The 26,644-nt window shown below is 59.2% G+C and overlaps 2 protein-coding genes across 3 annotated transcripts; both read left to right on the forward strand.

The window, feature by feature from the left end:
- The first annotated feature begins 236 nt into the window (after positions 1 to 236).
- EPN3 (epsin 3) lies at positions 237 to 9,650 on the forward strand. 2 transcript variants are annotated; one of them, XM_082294028.1, is made up of 10 exons: positions 237 to 454; positions 3,069 to 3,724; positions 4,081 to 4,199; positions 5,783 to 5,866; positions 6,151 to 6,258; positions 6,351 to 6,435; positions 6,684 to 6,995; positions 7,874 to 7,975; positions 8,361 to 8,582; positions 8,702 to 9,650. In XM_082294028.1, exons 2-10 carry the CDS (start codon positions 3,154 to 3,156, stop codon positions 9,019 to 9,021), a joined length of 1,923 nt encoding a protein of 640 aa, XP_082150154.1. In that variant the 5' UTR covers positions 237 to 454; positions 3,069 to 3,153; the 3' UTR covers positions 9,022 to 9,650. The 2 variants fall into 2 exon arrangements, with proteins under 2 accessions (XP_082150154.1, XP_082150155.1); XM_082294029.1 differs by lacking the exon at positions 5,783 to 5,866.
- A 488-nt stretch (positions 9,651 to 10,138) lies between these two features.
- On the forward strand, positions 10,139 to 24,604 carry SPATA20 (spermatogenesis associated 20). The gene is made up of 16 exons (XM_082293995.1): positions 10,139 to 10,197; positions 11,061 to 11,198; positions 11,287 to 11,351; positions 11,715 to 11,869; positions 12,084 to 12,227; positions 12,478 to 12,679; positions 12,778 to 12,908; positions 13,002 to 13,106; positions 13,613 to 13,687; positions 13,899 to 14,111; positions 14,268 to 14,460; positions 15,166 to 15,334; positions 15,749 to 15,957; positions 16,059 to 16,258; positions 16,379 to 16,459; positions 20,533 to 24,604. The coding sequence occupies exons 1-16, from the start codon at positions 10,166 to 10,168 to the stop codon at positions 20,701 to 20,703; spliced, it is 2,283 nt and encodes a 760-aa protein (XP_082150121.1). The 5' UTR covers positions 10,139 to 10,165; the 3' UTR covers positions 20,704 to 24,604.
- The last annotated feature ends 2,040 nt before the right edge of the window (positions 24,605 to 26,644 follow it).

Here is a 26,644-nt window from a genome sequence, read left to right on the forward strand (position 1 = left end):
GGAGCTCCGCGGTGGGGAGGGTTGACATCCCTCGGAGCTTCTTCCGCGCTCGGGGACGTGGATTTCTATCTAAAAATAATGGGGGGGAGGAGGGGGGAACAAAAAAAAAAAAAAGGAATACAGGCGCGCAGGCAGCAGCGAGCAGCGTCTGGCTGGCTGCCAGAGCAGGGGCAGTGACTGAGCATTTACAGCATCCCCGCCTCCCGCATGCGGCGGGGCAGGGGCTCGGCGCCGCATCCCCCGCGGCCGGTACCGCACCGCGCTGCTCCGCACCGCACCGGGGGGGGCTGAGCGCCTCTGCCGGTGCCCGGGCGGCCCCGAAGGGGTTAAGCCGGGACCTGCCGCCAGGACCTGCCCAGCCAGCCCGGCAACTCGGCCGCGCGCAGCAGGAGCGGGCGGCTGCGGCCGCCTCCAGCCCGCGCTCACCGGCGGCACCGGCGGCAGCACCGCGCAGGTAACCGGGGCTGCGCGCCCCTGGCACCGGGCTGCGGAGGGAGGGAGGGAGAGGAGGAGGAGGAAGAGGAGGAGGAGGAAGGTTCTGGACGCCGGAGCATCGCGGGCTGCGGGGGATGCCGGGCCCCGGCGGCAGCTCGGTGCCGTGACGCCTCCCGGGCCGGGCTCGGGCCCCGCTGCGGGAGCGGGAGCCGGGCGGGTGCAGGAGCCGGCGGCGCGGCCGAGAGCGCTGCGGGGGCCGTTCCCTGCTGCTCCCCCCATGGCGGGCGCTGCTCCTCTCAGCCCTGCACCTGATTAAGGATAGAGCTGTAATCCCCCCCCCCCGGCCCGCCTCCCCTCGCCGGACCCTTTCGCCCCCCCCTCCAGCCCCTCCATCCCTCCCGCTCCCCCTCCAGGCCGTTCCTCCTCGCCCCCCCCCCCCCACCCCCGCCGCCGCCGCGTCGCCGCCGCAACCCCCGCGCCGGGCCGCGGGCGATGGGGACCTAGCTCCGCAGCCGTGTCCTTCTCCCACCTGGCCACCTCTTGGTCAAGGTCACTGCAGTAATTCCATATGAGCTGCTGGGTGCTGCCGCCTTATCTCCCACACGGCTTCTGTTTCACTCCCTTTATATTCCGGGGTGGGGGGGGGGATGATATTGTGTTTGGTAAACCCGCAGCTCTTAACCCCGCTGGCAGCTCCAGCCCTGATTACGTTCCTCTCATCCCTGCCCCAGCCCATGCTTCCCATCTCTTTCCATTCAGACTTCCCAGGCCATCTCATGGCGGGCAAAGTCCAGCTGGGGTCAGGTTTCTGGCCGGGATGAGCAATGCCGGGAGCCCGTCACCGGACCTGGGGTTTGTCCAGCTAGGAAACCTGTTGGAGGCAGAAGGAACCATCCTGCCTCCTCCTCGGACTGCCAGTGTGTTTGCTGGTGCTTTCCAGGCTGGTGGTACCTTTGGAGAACGTGACTTTATCTCCACCTGGGTGTTGGTGGAAAGCAGAGCGTGGAGCCAAGTCCTTGGAGGACTTTGCTGTGTTGCTGCCCTTGTCCCGGAGGCGTTTCCGTGCCAGGCGGGCAGCGGCGTGGCCGTCTGCACCACGGGCTCTCCCGGCGGGATCCAAAGGCCACGCTGACGGGCTGCATTGCGAAAGGGAATCGGTGCAGGGAAGCGTCTCGAGAGAAACTTCGTCTGCCCGCGAGCGTGGCGGTGCCAGGCTCCTCTCTGACTCACGGGAGATGTTGCTGGCGGAGCCGTGGGGCGCCTGGCTGCTGGCCCACGGGAGCAGGAGGTGCTGGACTGGTCGCACAGGTTGTGTGGGAGCGTGGTGGGCGCCCTGCGTGGCTCGTGGGCACGTCAGCATGGCCCTGGCCCAGCTCCGGTGGGATGGAGCGGTGTCCCGAGCTGGGAGAGGGCTGGATGTGGCACAGCAGCTGCGGTCCAGGGAGGTACCGGCACCCGAGGTGGGTGGTGGGATGGACACTGATAAGCGCTGTCTGCAGACTGCTGTGTGGGGGAGATATTCCTCTGCTCACACGTGTTATCTTGGATGGAGGAGAAATTGCCAGTGAGTTATGTCACGGCCACAGTGGGGGCTCTAGGAGCAGCTCGGTGCCCCAGCCCTGCGGTGTGGCCCTGCCGAGGGCAAGGCAGCTCCAGGCAGCCTCTGCCTCTCCCTTGGCTTGGCCCTCTGACAAAAGGAGGATGAACAGTGTCTTCTCACCATGCAGGGAGAAGGTGAGGATTTAGGGCCAGCATGGAGCAGGGCAAGGGGTTGTGATAGGCTCATGTGAAGACAGGTCCAGACTGCTCCACGTCACCACATCTGTGTTGGTGCAGTGCATCCCAAGGACAGGCATTGCCCGTGGGGAGGTACCGGGGCAGCTCCTGGCCATGCCAACCCATGTGGCCCAAGCCCTGCATCTGGGCACAGAGGAGTCTCAGACAGCTCGGGGTTTTGGTGAAAGGGGCATTGCATTATCCATCCTGCTGGCTGACCTGGCGCTGGCTGTTAGCACCCTGACTTTGCCAGCCTCTCGCAGGAGCAAAATTGCCGAATTTGCTGGGAAAACCCACCCAAGCATCTGCCAGCACCAGTGAGTCGCGACAGGCTCTGACTCATGACGAGGCTTTGGGTTTGCACGACACAGCCTTGACAGCACTGAGAGCCTTGAGCTGACAACTGGGACAAGCAGGGCTGTGTGCAGCTGCAGGTAGTGCATCTGGGGGTACAGGGGAACTCCTGGCTGCACAAGGGCCGGGAGGGTCTGAAATCAGCTTTGCCAGGACAGTGGAGCTGAGGCAGACGTGATCTGGAGGAGGGAGCTGCCATTTTCAGATGGTTACTTTTAGAAGCAGAAGTGCAGGGTAAAATCTCTAAATTTTGCTGAATCCAGACTCAAAACTTGGCGTGGCTCTGCAGTGCTGGGTATCACTTGCTACGAGATTTTTTTCCCCTTGAACATCCTGTGTGTCCAGGTTAGTGAGCTGTGGCAGCCCGGCAGGGTGCACCTGATGCCACTGTGATGGTCACATCCACCTTGAGAAGTGTCCCTGGTGCCAGCCGAGGGCTCTGGGGAGGGGTCTCACTGGTTGGGGCGATGCTGAGGTCTCTGTGTCACTGTTCCCTGCTGCAGGTGCCGGTGAGGCTGTGGCCGTGCTCACTCATCCCTTCTCCACTGTTCCCGCCTGCCCCCGGCAGGGCTCTGGCACCACACAGCCATGACGACCTCGGCGCTGCGCCGGCAGGTGAAGAACATCGTGCACAACTACTCGGAGGCAGAGATCAAGGTGCGGGAGGCCACCTCCAATGATCCCTGGGGACCTCCCAGCTCCCTGATGTCAGAGATCGCCGACCTCACCTTCAACACGGTGGCCTTCGCTGAGGTCATGGGCATGATCTGGCGGCGGCTGAACGACAGCGGCAAGAACTGGCGTCACGTCTACAAAGCCCTCACCCTCCTGGACTACCTCATCAAAACTGGCTCCGAGAAGGTGACCCACCAGTGCCGGGAGAACCTCTACACCATCCAGACGCTGAAGGACTTCCAGTATGTGGACCGTGACGGCAAGGACCAGGGCATCAACATCCGGGAGAAGGTGAAGCAGGTGATGGCGCTGCTGAAGGACGAGGAGCGGCTGAAGCAGGAGCGGGCACATGCACTGCAGACCAAGGAGCGCATGGCCCTGGAGGGCATGGGCAGTGGCAGTCACCAGGTCACCTATGGCCGCCGGGCATCACCCTACGGTGAAGATTACGGCCGGGCACGGGGCTCACCCTCCTCATTCAACTGTGAGTGTTACTGGTGGCTCACTCAGGCTCACTCAGGGCAGGCAGGTGTTGCATTTGGTTTGCACCTGCTTGGTGCCTGTCATTCTTCTGCATCTCTTGGGATGGTGGTGGTGAAGCCCATCCTGCAGCATAGGGCAGAGATTTCGCTGGGCCAGTGGTGGACGCCAGCAGCAGTGGCAGCTGGTGGTGCCTCCAGCCTTAAACTCATGGCTTGTTCAAGGTAGGGAGCTCTGATGTGTGGCTACATCTCCTGAGGAGGCTGGGCACTGGGATGGAGGCCTGGAAACTGCTGGTGTGCTCCCCAAAATACCTCAGTCCTGATGCCACTCCTTCCCCTTTTCCTCTTTTATCACCAGCATCATCCTCATCCCCACGGTTCGCCTCTGACCTGGAGCAAGCACGGCCCCAGACGACGGGAGAGGAGGAGCTGCAGCTGCAGCTGGCACTTGCCATGAGTCGGGAAGAGGCAGAGAAGGTAGAGTGGCCCTGCCTGTCCTGGGGTGTGAGGCATCTCCCTGCGCCTTGCCTTATCTGTGAACACAGTGGGTCAGTTCCCTGGGAAGAGGCAGGATTTTGGGGGCTGCCTGAGGCTGGTGCATGTACCTGCAACTGCACCAGGCTGCTCGCGTTGTGCCTGGCATCCAAAATCGCCAGTGGGCAGATGGAGGCATGGGCTGCCCCTGCTCCCTGTTCTCAGAGAGGACAGCACCAGGCTGGGGTCTGTCCAGCCTCCCAGACCCCAGGGTGAACATGGGGGGTCTTCTGGATTTGTCCCAACCCCCACCCCCCAACCTGGCTGCCCTCTTCTGCCAAAGACTTTTGGTCTAAGCTCCCCCCTTTCTCTTGCCTACCCACAGAGGTTTTAGGAGGCAAAGCCTTGCCCAGTGGTTTGTGTGGATGCAGGGCCAGCAGCATCCCTGGGACTGGGGGCTCACTGCAGGCAGGTGCTCCCTCCCACTGTCTGGTCCTTTCAAACTGGGCTAGAAGGAGCACTGGGAAATAGCCCCAGGAGGAATCAAGTAAGTGAGCTGCTGTCCCCAGTGTGAAGCCACCCCAGGCTGTCCCCTCTCCTATCTGCTGGCCCCTTTTCCACCAGGGATGGATTATTTGCTCACTGGCAACCAGCTGGCACAGCGTGGACAGGCCTGTGGGTTACAGCCAGTACACAAAGTCAGAGGGACATGGGGACCAAGGAGCTGCATGCCCAGACCGGTGGGCATCCCCTGGAGCTGGCACTCAGCACCATGAGCTCAGTCCTGCCAGGGCAGGGGATGTGCTCTGGAGATGGTGCTTGCTGCTGCCAGTCTTCCCTGCCCGATGGAAGCTCTTTTGGAGGCAGAACAGGGTGTATATCCCTATTTTTGTCCTGGAATTGGAGTATTTATAGCTTCCTCATGCTGCACTGTAGAAACACTCTCTGGAAAGTGTTGCCTGTTTGTTGGAGTCCATCTGGGCTGCACATGTGTGTGCACACGTGTATGGGTGTCAACACACGCACACCCCCATGGGGGTACCGACTCCCAGCCCCAGTGAGTCCCCACACTGCTGGAAAAGTGTCATGGGGGAGTGATCAGGGCCACCATGGTGGTACAGGGACAGCCTCTCCCCACAGTCCGCTCAGGTCTAGGTGTGGGGCTGGCAGGAATCCCAAACTGAGGCCGGTCAGTGTCACAAACCCTCTTCCCCAGCAGGCCGCCAGGGCAAGGGGATGCCTAATTCTTCCCCTCTCCTTCACTGATTGCATCAGGGTCCCCAGAAGCCTCCCAGGGGATATGCTGGCTGCCTAATTTGGGGTCATCCCAGCCTTAATTCAGTGGCAGGTGATGGGATCGGGGAAGGAGCTGGGCAGGGGCTGCAGGGAACCTGAGCAGGAGCTGGTTAGGGAGCACAGGGACACTGGGCTGGGGGTCTGCAGGCAAGGCCAGCTGGATGGGCACAGATGCTGTGCAGGCAGGCAAGGGGCTGCAGGAATGGCAGTAGCAAGGAGAGGGACAACTTCCAAGGAGTCCTGCGAGCTGAGGGCAAGCTGAAATGTCACCCAATTTCCTCTGTTGCCAGAAGCCACTTCCTCCACTTTCCAGCACAGACGAAGAAAGGCAATTGCAGCTCGCGCTCGCGCTGAGCAAAGAGGAGCACGAGAAGGTACCCGTGTCCCGCAGTCCTGGCACTCTGCTCTCCTTGCACTTGGCCTTCTCTCTGTGGCACCGGAGCCCGAAACATCACCTTGCTCCGGTGCCCGCTTTGCTTTCGCTGCTCCGGGCTGTCTGCTGAGTGCTCTCCCGGGGGATCCGGCCCTGGAGGAGCTGTCTGCTCGGATGCTGGGACTTCGGGGATGCGGTGGCAGCTCCTGTGCTGGGTGTGTCTCCTGGAGAAGGTGCTGGCTGCAGGGTTGCTGAGCTCACAGGCCCCACCCTTTGTCCCCACAGGAAGTGAGGACTTGGCAAGGGGAGAACTCCCTGCAGCAGAGACCCGTGGAGGAGACCGCCCCAGGGAGGGACGAAGAGCAAGAAGAAGATAAGATGAAGAAAAGCCAGGTACGGCACTGGAGGCAGAGTGGCCATACAGGGGTGATCCTGCAGGTCTGCCACAGGCTCCTCTTAACTCTTTATTCCCTTTCTGTCTGCAGTCCTCTATTCTGGAGCTGGCAGATATATTCGGGCCGGCACCAGCCCCCTCCAGCCACACGTCTGCTGACCCGTGGGATATGCCAGGTGAGGACAACTTGCTGGCTGCCAAAATTTGGGACAGTGGCAGAAAGCTGTCCCTTGCCTCTGTTTCTCCTCAATCCCCAGGAGCTCAACAGTGAGGACCTCTGTTTTCTCCTCCCTCTGCTGCCCACTCTGTTACTCTCCCAGGTGGTACCGATGGAAGCCATGGTCCCCTGGCCACATCCCCACCACTCAGCATTCCTCTGTGCTCTGCATTGTTCCCCTCTCCCACAGTTTCCCTTTTTTTCCAGATATGAAACCCAAAGTGGAGCCGGTGGCGTCTGCCTGGACCGGTGCAGCAGATCCCTGGGTGCCAGTCCCAGACCCTGGTGGGGAGCCCCTCTCCCAGGCGAGCGCCTCATCCCAGCAAACCTCTGCTGGGCCCTGGGACTTTCCCCCCAGCACCACTGCAGCCTCTGACCCCTGGGGGAAGGTGCCTGTGTCTTCTGGCTTCCCTCCTGCAGACCCCTGGGGGACAGCATCCCCCCCAGCCCCCCAGGGCTCCGGTTCTACACCAGCTCCCGACCCTTGGGCTGCTGTGCCTGAGCAGCCTCCGACCCCTGGTAAGAGGCTCGATGGACCTTTTGGCTTTGCTGAGGATTGAGGACAGCCTTGACCATCACTACCCTCCTGCAAGTGGGCATTTCTGGGTTCTCCCCCCCTCCTCCTTCCACCAGCTTCCCAAACACCCCTTCCCCACCCTCCTGACCATCAGCAGGACCTCTGCTCACCCCTCAGCATCCTGAAGACTTCAAGGAACTTCTAGGCTTTATCTCTGTACAGAATAGGCTGCTTTAATTAACACGGCAGTTAATAGAGATGTCCCATGGGAGCGGATGGCAGCCCCACAGGCCTCCAACAGCGGGGTGATGCTGTGTCCCGTTAGTGATACCTGTTTGCTCACCCCAAATGACCCCTGTACACCCTGCCAGGACCAGACAGGACCGTTGCTAGTTGCAGGTGCCACGTTGCAGATGGGGAAACAGTTGTGGGAGCAGCCTGTTGTTTCAAAGCTCAGTGTCACTCTCAGTTCCTCCTTGGTGTTCCCTCCATCCCTGTGCAGGTCCTGCATGTGCTGCCCCCAGTTTTGGTCCCCGGTGAGGGTTGCAGAACCTGGCCTGGGGGCCAGTGCTGGTTGCTAAAGCATTCCTGCAGACCTGTCCCCTCCACCTGTCGCTGCTGGGGCTGGGAAAAGGACCTGCTTCGTGTGGGGCAATGGCTGAGAGCAGTAGGGGTGTCTTGGTCTGCAATGATCCCATGATCTGGCTCATCTGAACCTTCCTCAGTGCACATTCCTGGCCCCCAACCCCATGCCCTGCACTGCACCCCCTCTTCTCTGTCTCCTTGCAGGCAGCCACCCCTGCCTCTCTCCTGCCCTTCTATCTCCTGCCTCCCACCTCCCCGCTTGCTCCCCTCCTTGAGTGTCCCCTCTTCCCCCCAGCTCCAGGGGGGAACGCTTTCGACCCGTTTGCAAAGCCGCCCGAGCCGCCGGAGCAGGAGCCCTCGCAGCCGCTGTCCTCGGCCAAGTCCAGCAGCCCCGTGGGTAAGAGCTGGGAGTGGGCAGGTGGGGACGGTGACCTGTCCCTGCCTGTGGCAGGGAGGCAGTTCTAGGGCTGGCCAGGGTGTGTGTAGCTGCTTGCTGGCATGGCCAAAGCTTGTTTCCACGGGCATGTGCCGTGGCCTCAGTCTGCCCCGCAACTGAGGGAGTAGCCCTGGTTTCTGCGTGTACCCGTGTCCCCAGCTCTGCTGTCTCTCTTGGTGGCTTGGGGGATACATGGGCAGGCCATGCTGCAGGCTCAGCCCCACCACATCACACTGTGACCTGGGGTGTGTTGCCAGCCACCCTGTGCAGTGACAAGGGAGGATGCTGTCACCCTTGGTGCCTCCCGGCTGGCTCATGTGTCTCATCTCCCCTCCCTCCATCCCAGAGCCCGACCCCTTTGGTGACCTGTTCCCCAGCACCAGGCAGGATGGGGCAAAGAGCTTCGACCTCGCCAACCTGGCTGACTCCCTGCCTGAATCCAGCAAGGAGCGGAAGGACTGTAAAACCCCTGAGGCCTTCCTCGGCCCCGCTGCCTCCTCCCTGGTCAACCTGGACTCCCTGGTCGCACCTACTCCGGCCTCCAAGACCCGCAACCCCTTTCTCTCGGGTAGGTGCTGCAGGGCTGCTGGCCAGGGGCTTCCCTGGGCTGGGCAGGTGCTGGGCAGGGGAGGGGGAGGAGGAGGAGGAGAAGGGCTGCCCTGACGTGTCGCATCCTCTCCTTGCCAGGTCTGAGCACGCCGTCCCCCACCAACCCCTTCAGCCTCTCTGAGCAGCCCAAGCCGACCCTGAATCAGATGCGGACCAGCTCGCCAGTGCCCGGCTTGCCCACCGGCCACCCAGCCAACTCTATGACCTACAGTGCGTCCCTGCCGCTGCCCCTCAGCAGCGTCCCCGCTGCCACTGCTGCTCTCCCTGCCTCCGCCAGTGCCTTTCCTCAGGCTGGCACCTTTCCCGAACTCCCCAGCACCTTGCCGCAGCCTTTACTGCCGCTGAGCGGCCCCCCGGCCCCGCCGTCCGCGCCCGGGGGGCTCAACCCCTTCCTCTGAACCCTCTGGACATGTGGACTCTCACCCTCTCCCCAGCTGTTACAATCCCCCCCAATCTTTCCTTCCACTAAGACTTGGGGGTTTGCTAAACTGCACGGGAGGGTGCCCCCCATCCAGCCCCTCCCCGTGCCCACTATGGGGGGCAGCCAGCATGAGCCCCCGTGCTTGATGGGCAACAGGGGACCCCTTCCCCTGCGAGGGCCGCTGTGCGGGGCCACGGTGGGGCTGGCTGGGGGGCAGCCAGCATGAGCCCCGCTGCTTGACGGGCAGGAGGGAACTCCCTTCCCCTGTGAGGGGCCATGGCGGAGCCCTTACGAAGGGCTGTCGTGCGGGGGCTGCGCTCACCGGGCCGGGCGGGTGCACAGGATGGACCCCCGGCGTGGCGGGGCTTTGCCCCGGCGCCTGCGGGGATCTGGGGCAGCGCGGGGCCGGGGTGGAAGCTGGCGGTCCTCCCACCCTGCGCGGTTCGCGCTCCCTCGGCTGCTCCCCCTCGGCCCCGTCCCGCCGCCGCCCCCCGCCCGCTGCTGGGCGCCGCTCTCGGGGCGGGGCGCGGCGGGGCTTGGGCGCGGCGACGGCGGCTGCGGGTGCCCGTACGACAATAAACTGCGCTGAGCGACCCGGTGTGCGGCTGTGGGTGCCCGTACGACAATAAACTGCGCTGAGCGACCCGGTGTGCGGCTGTGGGTGCCCGTACGACAATAAACTGCGCTGAGCGACCCGGTGTGCGGCTGTGGGTGCCCTGTGGGACAATAAACTGCGCTGAGCGACCCGGTGTGCGGCTGTGGGTGCCCCGTGCGCGGCTGTGGGTGCCCTGTGGGACAATACAGACAATAACACCGCGCTCAGCGACCCGGTGTGCGGCGGCGGGCCGGTAACGGGGATGGGCCGGTAACGGGGCGGGACCGGGGCGCGGCGGGGCGGGGTCTCAAGGGGCGGGGCTGCGGCTCAGGGGGCGGGGCCTGGGGCGCGGCGGGGCCGGTGATTGGCGCGAGGGCGGCTCAGGGGGCGGGGCCTGGGGCGCGGCGGGGCCGGTGATTGGCGCGAGGGCGGCTTAGGGGGCGGGGCCATGCCGGTGACGAGGGAGGGCGGTGGCGTTGGGGGCGTGGCCAGGCCCGCGCCGGGGCGGGCCCGGGGAGCAGCCGCCATGTTGGCGGCGCCGCTGCGCTGCGCCCGCAGGTACCGGAGGGGCCGGGGGGGCGGGTCCGGCCCCGGGCGCGGTGGCTGCGTGCCCCGCCACCCCCCAAATCCTCCCCGCACCTCTCCTGTGCCCCCCGCATCCCCTGAATTCTCCTGCAACGCCCTGTACCCCTCCTTCATATCCTCTAGATCCTCCCTGCACCTTCCCGAGTCCCTCCTAAAGCCTTTCCGCACCCTTGCGCTTTTCCTGCCTTCCCCAACACCCTCCCCATATCCCTCTGTATCCTCCCTAAATCCTCCTCGCACTCCCGCAGCCCCGGCACCACTTTACATACTTTGTTCCCCCGTTCTGCTCGCCTTTCGCAACTCCTGCATCCCAGCCCTGCATCCCTCTTGCATCCCCCACACCCAGGCCCTGCATCTCCCCGGCAGCAGAGGGGTCTCCCTGGTCCCCTCCTGCCCCTCACTCCCCTCACCATAAAGAGCCTGTGTCCCCTTGCACCCACGGCACGGGATGGGATCGTTCTCTCTGAGCACACGCAGGTCAGGCCCCACAGGTGCTGCTCCTGCGCTCACAGCTGTTGAGTGTGCCCCCTTCACTGCCCCGTGGGTGGGGTGTGCCAAACTGGAGAACAGCCTCCTCTGAGCCTCCAGTGACTGGGAAGGACTTGTAAGCTCCTGGAGGGGATTGGGGTGGACTGAGACCCAGCAGAGGCACCCGGGGCTGGGGCTGAGAGTGGTTCCCTTGGTGTGGGGAGTGAATAGTGGGGAGCAGCGCCCTGTCCTGGGGCACGGCAGGACCTGGGGTGGTGCTGCTGCTGCTTGGCGCTGTCATGGCTCTGTCCAGAGGCTGAGCTTTGTTGAGGTGAGCAGGGAACCCCTGAGCCTGTTTGGTGTCACAGGTGCACATTTCTAACGGGAGTCGCAGCCATGGCCACGGTGGGGACACCCGGCCCCCCCAGCGTCCCTCGTCACACCAACCGCCTGATTAACGAAAAGTCCCCGTACCTCCTGCAGCACGCCCACAACCCTGTGGATTGGTGAGAACAATGGGAGCCTTTTCCCCTCCTCCTCATCCTCTTCTACCTGTGCCTGTGGGGCTGAGGGATTTTTGTCTTCCCCGCACAGGTACCCTTGGGGTCAGGAAGCCTTTGATAAAGCAAAGATAGAAAACAAGCTGATATTCCTGTCAGGTAACCAGAAACAAGATATATTTTGTGTTCCCACGTGTTGTTCAGTAGATGATCAGATAAGCTGAGCTGCATCCTGAGCTGGTGTGTGAGTAGCCATGTAGGTGTGGATGACCACCAAGCAAGAGAGTGCCACGTGCTGGAGTAGCTCTCTCTGAAAATGGGCTACATCCAGGACCAGAGTCCTTGGCCAGCTTTTAGGAACAAAAGCTGGGGAGTCCAGGAGGCTTTTTTCCTCCATCTCTTCTCCAGGGAGGCAGCAGCTGTTGCCCGTAGCAAGGCTCCCCAGCTCTGAGTGTTCTCCCCATCAGGTGTTTCCTGCTCCCTGCAAAGGACCATTCCTCACTCACTTAAGCTTGTTTGCAGTTGGCTACTCCACCTGCCACTGGTGCCATGTCATGGAGGAGGAGTCCTTCAAGAGCAAGGAGATCGGGGAGATCATGAATGAGCACTTTGTGTGCATCAAAGTGGATCGTGAGGAGCGGCCAGATGTGGACAAAGTGTACATGACCTTCGTGCAGGTGAGGGAGGCACAGGTGGGGCCCAGGAGGCTTAGACTGGCTCCTTCAGGGTGCTGTTTCTTGTCATGTTCCTCAGGCAAGAGGAACCAGTGTGTGGGGTGGTCTGGATGGGTCACAAGGGTGGAGAGAAGCACACAGGCTCTGGGAAGTGCTGGAAGAGCACACTGCAGGTGCCTCTTGCGTGACCTTGGTGCACACACGATTTGTCTTTCAGGCCACCAGTGGTGGAGGTGGTTGGCCCATGAGTGTCTGGCTGACCCCAGACCTCAAGCCCTTTGCTGGGGGGACGTATTTCCCTCCTGAGGATGGAGTTCATCGTGTCGGCTTTCGGACTGTGCTGCTCCGGATCGCAGAGCAGGTGCGGGGCAGGAATGGTGTAGCAGGCAGGGCTAAACCAAGGCGGGCACAGGGAAATTGGTCTGGGCTTGAAGGGTGACTGAGTTAGGAGATTCAGCTGTGAGGAAGAGTAGTCCAGAGAACAAGCCAGAGCTTTGGCTGGGTTAGAGGTGGGTTTGAGCTGGTTTGGGGAGGGTGACTGAGAACTTGAGGTGTGGTTTGGACTGGTGCAAGGCAAGAAGAAGAACCATCTTTTTCCCTTTGCATCTTAGTGGAAGGAGAACAAAGATGCCCTGTTGGAGAGCAGCCAGAGGATTCTGGAAGCATTGCAGCACACATCTGAGATCCGTGTGCAGGGCCAGGAGTCGCCCCCACCACCCAAAGAGGTGATGGACACCTGTTTCCAGCAGCTCTCCAGATCCTATGATGAGGACTATGGTGGCTTTTCCAAATCCCCCAAGTTCCCCACCCCAGGTCAGTCTTGTCTCTGCTGCTGAGACCTGCTGTGGGGCAGACAGCGTTGTGGGGGCAGAGCCCACCCCACAGCCTTCCATTTTTTTCCTGTGTTCCAGTGAATTTGAATTTCCTGTTCACGTACTGGGCCCTGCACCGAACAACTCCAGAAGGTGCTCGGGCACTGCAGATGGCTCTGCACACCCTCAAGATGATGGCCCATGGGGGCATCCATGACCACATCGGTCAGGTAGGAGTAAATCCTTGGGGGTAAGCCCCTGCCATGCCCAGGACGTGTGGGGTGGAGATGTGGGGTAGAGACATGTCCACATGGTCTCTGCAGGGGTTTCACCGCTACTCCACTGACCAGCACTGGCATGTCCCTCACTTTGAGAAGATGCTCTACGACCAGGGGCAGCTGGCAGCCATGTACAGCAGAGCCTTCCAGGTACAGCTCTGGCATCCCTCTGTGGGGCTCCCACTCCTGCAGGCTGGGCAGGACAGATCTGGTTTGGGGAGCAGCTTCAAAGCCTATTCCCCAAGATACTGCCCATTCCATGGGCATGGAGCAATCCAGCGCTCCCCTTCATCTCCTGGTGTTTATCCACAAGTGCTGCACAAACCCGTGACAGTGTAGCCCCGGGGCTTTGAGCATAATGGGGAAGGGACCAGCCTTTGGGCTGGTTTTTGCAAGTCAGCAAGCAATGCTGCTGCCTCTGACCTTGGTGTGACTCCAGCATTGCTCTCCACTGCCCTTTGTAGATAAGCAGTTATTCACTGATAGTAGATTTCTGTTGAAGATCTTACTCTGAATCCATTCCACATTTGAAATCCTTGGACTTTCAAATGCTCCTTTGCTAACTCTTCAAATTGAAATCTCTCACCCTACCTTGCTGTGTCTCTTGCCTCACCCCTGCCCTTGTAACACTGATGTTCACTCCGTGCCTCCCTCAGATCTCTGGTGATGAATTCTTTGCTGATGTTGTCCGAGACATTCTGCTCTATGTCTCACGGGACCTGAGTGATCAGGTAGGTTCTTCCCTGAGCTGAGCCGAAGGGAGCTGCTTACCCTGCCCTGACATGTGGCTCGGGGCTGTTTTTCCCTGCCTTCCCTCCCAGCTGAGCTCAGTCTGGAGCACTGCTGAGGCTCATTAGCCAGACTGCCAGCCCTGCAGCGATTGGGAGCTGGCTGAAAGTGCTGTCCTGGTGCTGGAGGGCCTCTCTGTTGCTTTTTTCCTAGGCAGGAGGTTTCTATAGTGCAGAAGATGCAGATTCCTACCCGGCCACCACATCTGGAGAGAAGCGAGAAGGAGCTTTCTGTGTGTGGACAGCCGAGGAGCTCCGGGCTCTCCTTCCTGACCCTGTTGAGGGGGCCACAGAGGGGACAACCTTGGGAGATGTCTTCATGCACCACTATGGAGTGGAAGAGGCTGGCAACGTGGACCCCATGAAGGTGAGGGAGAGCAGAGACTTGCCCGGTGCCAGGAGCACTGGTGAGGGACCTGCGTCCATACACACGGAGGGATGGCAGAGCAGCCCCAAAACACTCGGAGTCCAACACTTCCCAAGCCCGATGGCATTCACAGAATGTGTCTCCCTCTCCCTTCAGGACCCCCATCAGGAGCTGAAGGGCAAGAACGTCCTCATTGCCCGCTGCTCTGCGGAGCTGACGGCAGCCCGGTTCGGGCTGGAGCCGGGCCGACTGAATGCCCTCCTGCAGGACTGCCGCCAGAGACTGTCCTCAGCCCGGGCACAGCGGCCACGGCCACACCTGGACACCAAGATGCTGGCGGCGTGGAATGGTGAGAAGTGGCTCTGCTCTGGGGGCACGGGCCTTGGCTGGACCCCCACCGGAGCCTGGTAGCAACAGATCCTGCTGGGACTGGAGAGCTCCCACAGAGGTACTGGGTAGGCTGTGTGGAAGGAGCCCCACACCTGCAAGGCTTGGGAGCATCAGGATACTGTTCCAGCTTTATTTCCCTCCCCAGCTGCCAGCAGAGAGCAGCAAAACTCTTCCCGTGGCTCAGTCCAGCTCCTCTGGCTGGGCTGTGGGGAAGGGGACTGAGTTGGGGACTCAGGACCCTGGTGGGCACAGAGCCCATCCCTACTGCTGCATGGGTGGGGTATCACAGCTCTGTGTCTGTCTGGGGGTCCTGCCACAGGGAATAACTGCAGGACCCCAGGCGCTGTTCCCAGCAGTAAATTCCTGGGTGTTTGGGTCTGGAGCTGGCATGGGCTGGAGTTACCCTGCAAACTGGAATAGTCTTGAGCCCTGTATCTGCCCACAAGTGAGGGCTCAGCTCTTGCTGGCCTTACAATACTCTGCCTGTCACTTTGGTGACAGCAAGTGACTTTGTTAGTGATTTGAACCGAGCAGAAGAGCTGAGACCTGCTGGCATCAGGGAGGACGAGCTTCATGTTGACCATCCTTCAAAGGACTGACAGTGATCCTCTCACTTAGTTCCATGAGCCCTCCCTGACCTGTACCGGTGTCTCTGCCTCTGCAGGGCTGATGATCTCAGGCTTTGCCCAGGCCGGGGCTGCCCTGGCTGAGCAGGGGTATGTGAGCAGGGCTGCACAGGCAGCTGCCTTTCTGCGGACACACCTTTTCGACCCTGACAGCGGGAGGCTGCTGCGGAGCTGCTACCGGGGCAAGGACAACTCAGTGGAGCAGAGGTGAGTGTCAGAGAGTCCACAGACTTGACTGGCCACCTGCAGGTGCTGCCCAAACCCCCAGCAGTCCCTGTCCTTTCTTCCAGGCAGGACTGAACTGGGAGGGAGAGAGGCTGTTTGTTTCGTACAGAGCTCTGGTGCAGTTTAGGAAGGATTAGTGTCCCCCAGCAAGTGAGGAGGAATTGAGGTCAAAACCTTTTCCTGTTCCTCATCTTTCATGCTGGCAAGTGTTTTCCCCTGCCTTTCTCTCCTGTACAGAACCCTGGGGCTGAGCCGTGTGGTGGCACAGCCACTGCTTTGCTTGGTGGCATCTCCTTGGGTAGCAGAGACCAGTAAGCAGGGCTTTGCTGGGTTGGAGAACTTTTCAACCTGCTCAGTTTAGAGATTCTGATTGTCCTTCCCTGTCTGCCACTGCAGCGCTGTGCCCATCCAGGGCTTCCTGGAGGACTATGTCTTTGTCATCCAGGCACTCTTCGACCTGTATGAAGCGTCGCTGGAGCAGGGCTGGCTGGAGTGGGCCCTGCATCTCCAGCACATGCAAGACAAGCTCTTCTGGGACCCTAAAGGCTTTGCTTATTTCTCCACCGAGGCTGGCGATCCCTCCCTGCTCCTGCGTCTCAAGGATGGTGAGCTCAGGGACCTGGCCGTGCTTTCCTTGGGTGGTGTGGGAGGACAGGGCTGTGGGGTGGTGAGGCAGTGGGCTGATGGCAGCTGTTGTCCCTTGCAGACCAAGATGGAGCAGAGCCCACCCCCAACTCTGTCACTGTCACAAACCTGCTCCGAGCAGCTTGTTACTCTGGTCATATGGACTGGGTGGAAAAAGCTGGGAAGATCTTGGCTGCCTTCTCAGAGAGGCTGCAGAAGATCCCAATAACCCTGCCAGAGATGGCCCGGGCCACCGCTGTCTTCCATCACACCCTCAAACAGGTATGGGCTGGGGCTCAGTGTCCCCTGCAGGACTTGCTGTAGGGAGCAGGGCTGGCAATGGAGTGGGTGCAGTCACAGCTCTGTTTTCTCCCTCCTGCCACCCACCCTCCCCCTGGACAGGTCGTCATCTGTGGGGACCCCCAAGGAGAAGATACCAAAGAGATGCTGCACTGCGTCCGCTCTGTCTTCAGCCCAAACAAGGTAGAGGTGCCCCCTGCCTGCCAGCCCTTCCCTGGCCTCTGCTGCCTGCACTGCTGGTGCTGCATCCTTTCTCCCAGTGCAGCTGTTGCTTCTGTCCTCCTCCTCTGTCCTGCCTCTCTTCTGGGAAGCATCCTGTCCTTTTTGTATCTAAGCACAGCCAGCAGAGCCAGGGCTGAGCCCCTGCACAGAGCATGGGCAGCCCAGCCCAGAAGTGGCTGCAGCAGTGGCTGTTACTGCTGCTGGCTGTTTACACTGCTCTCAGCCTGAGCCCAGTGCTTTCCCAAGGGGAACCTTTCACTCCTGTGTGAATGTGTCGTGCCCAGTGTGGATGCGTCATGTCCTGTGCAGATCCAGTCAGTGTCTGGGTCACCTGCTGCCTGGAGACACCCTTGCATCCTTGGAAGGGATGAGGCAGTACCTCAGTCCAGTTCTGGGTACCGCCAGCTGGGAGAGGCTGGCTTTTCCCAAAGCTTTTCTCCCATTTAGCAGCTGTTGCTGTGTATTGGGGTTCCTGCCTGGCCCTGCTTGTCCTTATCCCTGCTTTGAGATGTGTCAGTGCATCCCACAGAGGGGCTGGAGTTGTTGGCTGCATCTGGAGCTGGCAGGGAAGGGCAGCACAGCAGTGGTGACCATCAGGTTTGGTGGGCAGTGTCCCTGCCTTGGGGATAATGGCTTTGACCTCAGCAAAGCTGTGGAGCTGAGGGAAATAGGACTGGGCTGTGAGTGAGGGGGCTCAGTGTTTGGACTGGATTCATCCCTGGCCGTTGGGTCCTGGTGCCAGGGACTGGTGTGTATGTGGGGAGCTGAGGCCAAAGCATCACTTTCCCTCTGTAACACCAGCTAGGATGAACTGGGGAGGGCTGAGCCATCAGCACAGGATCCTCTGCTCTGTCCTCACATTAGCTCAGCCCACAGGGGTGTCACCCCTGACCCTCTGCCTGTGTGCCCAGCAATGTTTAATGCCAGCATTGGAGGAGGGACACATTCCCAGGAGCATGAGTAGGGCACACAGCTCCCTGTCCTTCCTCTGCCATCACCTGTCCAGCAGCTCCCTCATTCCATGCAGGTGCCTCTTTTGTGTGTGAGTCCTCTGTTCCCACACTCTTTTCTGTCCCTTTGGAGGATTACACTGGGTGACCCGGTTTGCAGGAGCCCAGCACCACTGTTAACAACCCTCTGCCCCAGCTGGTTCAGCCCTTGGTCCCCTGAGCCCACACTGGCAGCTTTGGGGTCTGGAGCAGAACAAATACACGGCTGTGTCCTCTCCTTCCCTGCAGTCTGGCTCCCTCCTGTCAAGCTGGTAACAAGCCTGGCTGGTGGGGATGCTCCTTCCCCAGGGGAGGGTCTTTTGCCCCCAAGCCTTTGCATTCCTTGGGGAAGGGAGGAAGATGAGGGCAGGGTATTCTGGATAGATATTTCCATGGGGGAGTGAAGCCGGGGTCGTGCCTGCCCCGGGCTGCTTGGAGGGGCATGCAAGAGGCTGCAGCTGGAGGCTGGCAGCAGGCAGGGTGGGAGTCTAGCCCTGCTTGGCCCTTGTGTGTTCCTCATGTTGCAATGATGGGATGCAGCTGAAGCTGTTCCAGCTTGGGTTTGTTTCCTGGATGAAGAATTGTGGCAGGAGGGAAAAGCTCTCCCCCAGAAGAGCTGTGGACATATCTCCCCTTCTCCAAGCCTGAGTGTGCGGGAGTGGTAGGAGCATCATCTCTGGCCAGTAGCAATGGCTCCTCACCTTGCAGGGCTGATGGGAGGAAGGGGGGAGAATCCCACTTCTCAGAGTTGCACTACCTTTGGGAGCAGCCCACTGCCTTCCAGCAGCCATCCCTCTTTCCATGCTGCATCACACAGACATGAGCATGCTCCTGTTCCCGCCTGCCTCCATCCCCCTCCAGCTGCTCCCCAGATCTTCCCCACCACGGGAAGCTGCCCTAAGCAGAGCAGCCCTGCGTCACCTGCTCCAGGGACATGGCTGGTTTGGGAATTGCCTTTGCCAAGGAGTTGGGGGAACATCCCTGTGTCCCCTGCGCTCTCACTCCCTCTGTGCCAGCAGGGTGCTGGGGGCCAGGCTTGCGTGCAGGAACACAATTAATTAGGTCGTTCCCCTAATTAATTCCTTACAAACCTCACCCTGAAATCCTTGCTGTAATGAGATGCTGATGATAAAATGGCATTGAGGTCGTGATTTTAAATGGACCCTGGGTCTGGAGGAGCCCTTTGCTGCAAGCAGCTCTGTGGGGATGCAAGTGGGGGTGATGCTGATAGCTGTTCCCAGGGTGTCCTGGTGCTGGGAGCAGAGAGGGTTGGGTCCCTGCTCTGGGGCTGGATCCCAGCTCCTGGTATAGATCCCTGCCCTGTTAATGGTCTTCAGGGTAATTACCAAGGATCCCATTATCTCCTTGGCTGCAGAGCGCTCGCCTGCCGCTCGCCTTCATCCTGGCCCCGTGAGAGGACCTTGGGGAGCTTGTGAGAAAAATGAATAATGAATTTCAGATTGGACATGAATTGGTAATTAATCACTCCTGGAATTAATTCCAGACAAAGGCGAAGGGGGAGGAAGTTGGGGGGGGGGGGGGAGCAGAAGGCAGGCAGGGAGAAAGGCTGAGCCAGAGCTGGGTCAAGCAGATGTGGGGTGATGGGGGACGGGACAGGACTGCAGCAGCCACTATCCGGGGCAGGGACTTGGGGATGTGATGCCCCCCATGGGACACAAGGGCAGCCCCTGCCAGGCATGAGTGAAGCTGTGTGGGTGTCTCTGGATGTCAGTGCTGGGTCTTCTGCTGGCCCTGGTGTAGAGGATGCTGTGGTGGGAGATGTGTGCTGTGAGAGGCAGCATTTGGTGTCAGCATCCCTTGGTGGCATTGGTGTGAGTAGCAGGGACGTGTTGCTAGTGTGTCTGTGCTCGGGAGGCGCATGCAGGGCTGGGATTGGGGTGGGCAAGGGAGAGCTGTGTGCTCCAGCAGCAGGATGTTCCCTCTGTGCCTTGGGAAGGGCCAGACCTTTGCTCACCCTTTGCATCTGTGTCGGCGTGAGGCTTGCTGACAGCTCCTGGCCTTTCTCCTGATTAGCCTGCAAGCCCTGAGGCTTTAACAAACATTTTTCCTTTCAGAAGAGCTAATTATCCTGGCAGCCCGGTCATCACCCCTGGCTGGTGCTGCCGTGTGAGCTGGGAGAGCCCCTGACCAGCTCATTGCTGCCTGAGTTGTTTTGGGAAGCGTGGGGAGGGCAGGAGGATGAGCTGCAGGTGGGGTGGGGCAGTGCTGCAGCTGTTCCTGGGGCTGTCCCTGGGCTGGGCAGGTGTCCCCAAGGAGCTGGCTGTGCTGGTGATGCCTTTTCCTGGTCTTAAAATCAAGAGTCATACATGGTTAGAAGGGGAAAAGGGATTTTACCTTGGTATTTATTTTAAGGATCCTTAAGTGTACACGTCCAGGTCATATGCATTGAGATGCACCCCACCGAGCCTATATATCCCCCCAACCTCGGGTATAACCTTATAGGTTTTACTAATTAGCCGATCTATCCAAGATTCCCCAATGAGACGTTCAAGTGAGCCCCCCTTCCCCAAGGAACCTTCTCCTGGATGGTTCTATCTTGGTTTACAGAATGTGTTCTGGAGAGGACCTTGGGCTCTGGGGCACACTGATCCCTAACTACAAAGCTTCTAAAATGCTGAGTCTCTCAGCTTGACAAGTCCAAGAATGGAGGCAAAAAGCACTAGGAACACAGAAGTTGTAAAAAGGTATAACAGGGGTATAAAAGAAAAGGCAAAAATCTTCATGGCATCACTGGGATGTGCTGATCCCTGTGCTTCATCCTGGCTGCCAAGTGTCCAGTGGTTAAGGGAGGCAAAGCTGCCACATCTCCATCACGCTTCTTCCTGCACTGGTGTTAAAGGGATCTGACTACTGGGGGACTCTGGCAGAGGGCTGGAGTGGGTCCCTTCAACTCCCCGTCCTCTCCCCATTTTGGGGAGAGTGTGGGGGGACACTGCCAGCCCTCAGTGTGTCAGTGGGGCAGGAAGGACCAGCTGGCTGGTGCTGGCTGTGCTCTCTGGCCCTCACAGCTCCTTCTCTGGGCAGGTGCTGATGGTCGCAGATGGAGACAGCGCTGGGTTCCTCTACCGCCAGCTGCCTTTCCTTTCATCCCTGGAGAGGAAGGATGGGAAAGCCACCGCCTACATCTGCAGCAACTTTACCTGCTCCCTGCCTGTCACCTCTGTCCAGGAGCTGCGTGGGATGCTCAGCCCATGAGCCCCTCAGTCCTGCTGCCTGCAGGAAGGGGGACAGACTGGCTTGGGAAGGCACCCTGATTGCCATTCCAGATGGTTCCTGGCAGTGCAGTGGGGCTGTGCCCTTCCCCACCTGCAGCAGGTTGGTGTCTGCTTGCACTCGTGCTCCAGCAGCATCTCAGCACAACCGACTGTGGTCCTGGGTGCTGTTTTTGGCATGGCCGGGAGACACCCACTGAGGAACAACTCCTGCCCCTGCACTCACACTTGCTTCTTGCCTCTTCTTGCTGGGGAAAAGGAAAACAAATTAAATATAAATCCCAGTGTTAATGGAGAAGTCAGATGGGAAAACTGTTAGGGTTCCTATAGCAACCCAGGGTAACACTGTCAAAAGCACCTGGATGACTTGGGAGTCAAGTGCTCTTGAAAGCGTTACTGGCTACGACAGCTGTGGTATTTTTCCATTACAGAGAAGATTGTAACATACATTAACTTAATATGTAGTGCATGAAAAAAACCTGCTGATTACAACTGATGAGAGCTTTATTCTCCCTTTCCCCCCCACCTTCACTCCTTGTCCTCCCTGCTTCCAAATGGGTGAGTACCAGGTTTTCAGCATCCCTCTGACACCCTGGGCTCCCCCAGCACGGCACCCCACATCTCAGCTGGCTGGGTGCCGTCATCTGGCAGCAAAATGGCACTGCCCACTGTCTTTCCAGTGGGTTGTGCCAGGATTTGGGGGTAACTAGCCAGGAGAAGTGCCTTTGAAGTCAAATTGGAATTTTGCACTTCATCTGAATGCTTTCTATGCTTGTGGAAGAGGAGGGATTTTGTTTTCTCTCTTCTCTTGCTTTTAAAAGCTGAAGTGTTTCTGGAAATCCAGCTGAAAATTGCTGGTTTGGCAGATGGTTGCCTGCTTTCCTCTGGGGTTTTTTTGGTTGTTTTTTTTTTTTTAAAACTTGGCATCTCTGCTGCGGGGATTGATTTGACACCCATCCTCAGGAGTGCTCGGAGCGAGTTGGTTTGTGTCTGCCGGGAGAGCAGGGCTGGTGCTGAGTGCCAGTGTGGAAGCCCACGTGTCTCAGATGCCACAATGCCAGCTGTCCCCGGGGTGGCACGGGGCTGGGGTGACGTGCTGAGCCCCTTTTGGTGCCCACCAGCCCCCTGTGGCACAGACACAGAGTCCTTTCCTCCCACACCATGTTGCTTGTTGGCATCTCTGTGAGCAGCCCCCAGGCAGAGCTTTGCTGTGAACCTCTGTCAGGATGAATTGGGTTCACCTCTCGGTAAAAAATAAACACAACAAAAAAGAATGAGAAGTTATTGTTGATGAATAACTGCTGTTGTGACACCTCTGTCCTCCCGGTGCCTCTGCCTTGCTGCTGTCCCTGGGGGCTGGTGGCCATGGTCTGTGCTTCCCACACTCTGCCTGTCCCCAGAGCCACCTCTGGGCTTTATGGCCTTAGCAGGGGTGGCTTTGCTTGAGTTCTACTGCAGCCCCCCTTCTGGACCCCTTGGTACCCCTTGGCATGGTGCTGGGGCACCCAGGGGTGCTGCTCCTCTGGTGGCCATGGTTAAACCCTCCCACTGGTGCTTCTTGTCCTGTCCTGTCATCCCTTTCCTGTCACCAACCCTCTGATTTCGTGGCAAATGCTGTTTTGCTGCAAGGATTCTTTTCTGGGGCAGTTACCAGGAGACAGGGCTGGTGGGTACTGCCCAGCCTGCCCAGGCTCTCAGGAGGATGGTGGAATGGGATCTCTGGGCTCAGGGGTCCTGTGCCACTTCAGAGTGTCTATTTTCCCGATCCCTTCCCACATTCCCTTTGGTGGCAGATCCGAGGGCTTTCTCCATCAGCGCAGAGGCTCAGGGTGCCTGGAGGCAGCATCCTGTACTCCCTCTGCTCCTTTCCAGCTGCAGAGCTGTCAAAAAAGCTCTCCAAAAACACATCACATAATTGATGTGCTGCTTTTTGCCCACAACCACTTGGGTTTGCCGTCAGGCTGCTGCAGAGGGCACAGGGGGCTTCCTCCTGCCTGGGGACTCCGGGCTCCCCTGGGAGCCCCAGCAGCTGTGGATGGGGAGAAACAGGTTTTCCCTTGGTGTCTTTTTAATTTATACACCTGCTTTAACATTTAACACTTACATTGGGGGATGTGCAGGGCACCCCGTTGCTCAGACCACCAAGGCATGGGACACCCACCGTGCCCCTTTGGGGGGTGTGGGACATGTGGGGTGAGGGGGAGGCAGCGCCAGCAGCCACCCTCGCTGCGCTAATGAGGCTTTCCCTCTAATTAATATTCCCTGGAAAACCCAGCACTGATTCTGGATTTCTCAGCTTTTATCTCCTGTGGCATTGATGTGACATCAATGGGAAATGGGCTTTGAACGCTGTTTGTTGTGGGGGATGCTGCATCTGCGGGAGAGGGGGGATGGAGAAGGGTGTCCCAAGCCTGGATCCAACCCTGCTCCTATGTCAATACCCCTGTCCAAAACACATGGAGGGGTGCAGTTTGGGCGTGCCAGCCTTTGAGAAGGTACATCAGGCAAAATACTGAGGTTTTTTAACCTGGGCACATGGTTCACTCACACATGAGCACCCAGGTCTGGCACGGCTGAGCACCCCATTGCCCCATGCTTGGGTGGCCAAGTAGTCAACACCTGAGCACTGATCTGCTTATGCCTGAGTGGCTGATTAGCTCCTGCCTGAGGGTTATTTTGGGCATGAGCAGGCAGGTTTTGGTAGCTGGGGGTGCTGCAGGAGGAGGTTGGGAAGTGCTGCTCAGTGGTTGCTCTGAAAGTGGTGGAGAGGCTCCATAATGCCCCAAAATATTAGGGGACCCTACGACAGGCAGGTGCAGGGGGGCAGGAGATGTGGGGCTGGTATGAGGAGTCCCTCCAAGCCCATCCTGTGCTGTTGAGCCCAGTAACTCCAGTGTTCACCCAGAGGGAATGTGCAGCCAGCAAGCTGCCATGGTGAATCCCCTCAATTCCAGCCTCCTCTCCTGGGTAATTTGGGGTGCTTGCTGCGGTCGCCTTGCAGCAGGAGGTGGGTGGGGGTATGTGTCAGGTTGCACCAACCCTCCTCTGGCATCCCATGGAGCATCTGCAGGCAGTGGAGGGGGCTGGGGGGCTCAGCAGCTCCTGCTGCCCCTCCCTGCCCCAGCATTTGCCTTGCACAGATGTTCACGCCATCCAGCTCCAACTAATTCCAATATCCCTGACAAGTGAATTTGCAGCTGAGGCTGGCCGACACTTGCTCAAAATGTGCTTCTTTCTTTTTAAACTGACTTTCCATGCAGATGAGTGCCAGGGACCAAGGGGACACAGCCAGGCTGTGCTGTGGGGACTCTGTGGGGGTATCCCCTGTGGCTCAGCTGCTACTTTCCCCTCCCACAAAAGTGTGTCCTGGCCATTTCTACCCAAACCCTACATCACCTCTGCATGGCCCTAGAGCATGTGCCCTGCCTGGCCTTTCCCAGAGCCCCTGTGTGCTCCAGAGCTGTGCAGGGGAGCTCGCAGCTCTCCCCAGGCTGGCTGCCTTTGCCAGGTGCACTGGCCAAGGTGTTTTGGGGACCATCATCCCCATGCGATGCTCAGCTGCTCCGAACAGGCTCTGCACCCACGGGCCGATGCTTGGGAGCAGTTGAACACTTGGAAGTCTCCCATTCCTGCCTGGCAGCTGCAGCAACCCCATCCATTTGTAAAGGGCATGCCATGGCTGGGAAGGCAGGGAGGGATGGGGAGGGATGGCTGGAGGCCATCGGCACCAATTAAGGGTTATGCAATGGACACTTGGCCATTACATGGCCATTAATCCTCTTTTAATATAGTTTTGGTATTTACTGACTGTGGTAACTGTTGCATTAAATCAAAATTAAATGTTTATTTTGGAGGCTCTACAGAAGGGTGGAGGAGGATATCCAGGGAGGAAGGTGCAGGTTTGTGGGTGCCTGGGTGGGAGGGGGGTGTACAGAGGAATCAGAAGTGCAGTGGAGGGATGGCCTTGCCATCAGCGTGGGGATGTCCCCAGGTGCTGTGCCAGGCTGTCAGTGCAGGTGAGGTGACAGTGGCATCTCCGCTGCCTTCAGCACTTTGTGAGCTGCTAAATTAGAGGTGAGAGATGCTCAGGGCTCCCAGGGAGCCTGGGCTGCTAATCAAAGGGGAACAGGCTCTGCTTTCCATCTGGGGTTTTATCCAAGGCTCCAGGAGGGCTGAGGCTGCTCCTCTCCCCATGGCCGAGTGGAATTTGGAATTAACTCCTTGTGTGCTGCAGCCTGGCAGGAGCAGGTAGCAATATTTCATGATATCACCTGCAACTAAAACCCACATCAGGAATGCTGAGGCTGGAGGAAGCCAGAGCTGAGAGGCAATGCCCAGATTCTGGGGGCAAATCTCCTGCTGGAATAGCAGCTCCCAGCCATAGGAACTAGGTTTCTGGCTGCAGCGTGGATGTCCTGAGGCAACTTCCCTGGTGCCTCTGGGCTGATGCCTGCTGGCTTGTTTGGGGTTTTTACCCACAGAGAAGAAACCTGAATGTCCCTGTGTGACCCAGCACTCTCCTCCCCGTCCCTGACACCCATGAATCTGGGACAGGCAGAGCTGGGCTCGCTGCAATTATCCGTGGATTAACGACAGCTAATTTAGTTTGAGTCACAGAAGCTAAACTGGATCGATACGGGGTGAAGAGAATGAAGGAGGAATCAATAGGTATTCAGAAATGCAGAAATGGGGTTGCACGTCCCTGCGGGATGATGCTTTTGGGGCTGGGGCAGCGGTGCTGCCTGAGCGCTGTGGGGCTGGGAGGGAGCGGTGGGGACATGGGAGCGGGTGGCGGGCGATCCCCGGGGCGGTGCACGCCAGAACGGCAGAACTGCGACTCAGCACAAGGCTTTCATCGCGTTTGTGCAGCTCAGCAGACCGGAGGCTGCCGTGACAGGCGAGAGCTGCGGCTCTGCGGGATCCGCGGCACGGCTTTGACAGCCGGCCCCCGCCGGGGCCAGTGCCGGTGCGCTCTCCCCCGCTCTCCTGGGGCCGCCGGGAAACCGGTTTGATGTTCAACCACAATTTGGATACGAGCTGGCTTGGGCCACCTGCAAGGTGTGCACCCACCGGGCATCCTCACAGCGGCATGGAAACTGGGCATGTCCCGGTGACCTCTGGGGTTTCTGTGCTCCCGTGGCACCACTGAGGGCTTGGTCTGTCTCCCTCGTGTTGCTGCCTCCTGGCCTGGCAGCAGGACACGAGGCAGGGTCCTTTTTCATAGCTGACAGCCCATGAATATTTATAGCAGCATATTAAAAATGGCCTCTGCATCCCAAATTAGTCACGGGGCCCTGGGTAGAGGCAGGGCGCTGGGTGCAGTGGCACTGATGTCACCCCTGGTCAGATGGCAGTGGCGTGGCGCCTCAGCTGGGATGGGATGGAGCAAGGGATCCCTGTCCCTCTGGGGCTGCCTGAGCGACTCTCAGGTCTTGCCTTTGGATCAGGCCCTGCTCCCATGGGTGACCCTCTCATCCTTCCTGGGAGCCTGCTCAGGGTGCCAGCAGTGCACAGATTTCTACACCTCTTGGCTTCTCTTGCTCACCATCTTGTGCTTTAAAACTTGTGCTTTAGTGGCTGTGAATGAAGGTTCCATCAGCTGCTGAGGGCTGTGGGAGCTGCTGCCCCCACCACGTGCTGTGGATGTGCTGCCTCTGGGATGCTGCCAGAACAGGTGTGTTTATCTCTAAGAAAAGAAAGGAAATCCATGTTTTGGTGAACAAATAGAAATTGAAGGGGGAAAAGATGGAGATAAAGCTATTTCCCATCTCCTGAGGGGTTGGTAGAGGTAATAGAGAGAAGAATCTAATTTAGAAGGAATCTACAAAGACGGAAGTGCTGGAGGGGTCCTGGTTGTAGTGTGAAGCTGCAGCCTGAGCATTGATGGAGCAAACCCATGGGTATGGGATGTGCCCTGGCAAGAG

This window comes from Coloeus monedula, assembly GCF_965178545.1.
Source record: "Coloeus monedula genome assembly, chromosome: 19".
Taxonomy (NCBI): Eukaryota; Metazoa; Chordata; class Aves; order Passeriformes; family Corvidae; genus Coloeus; species Coloeus monedula.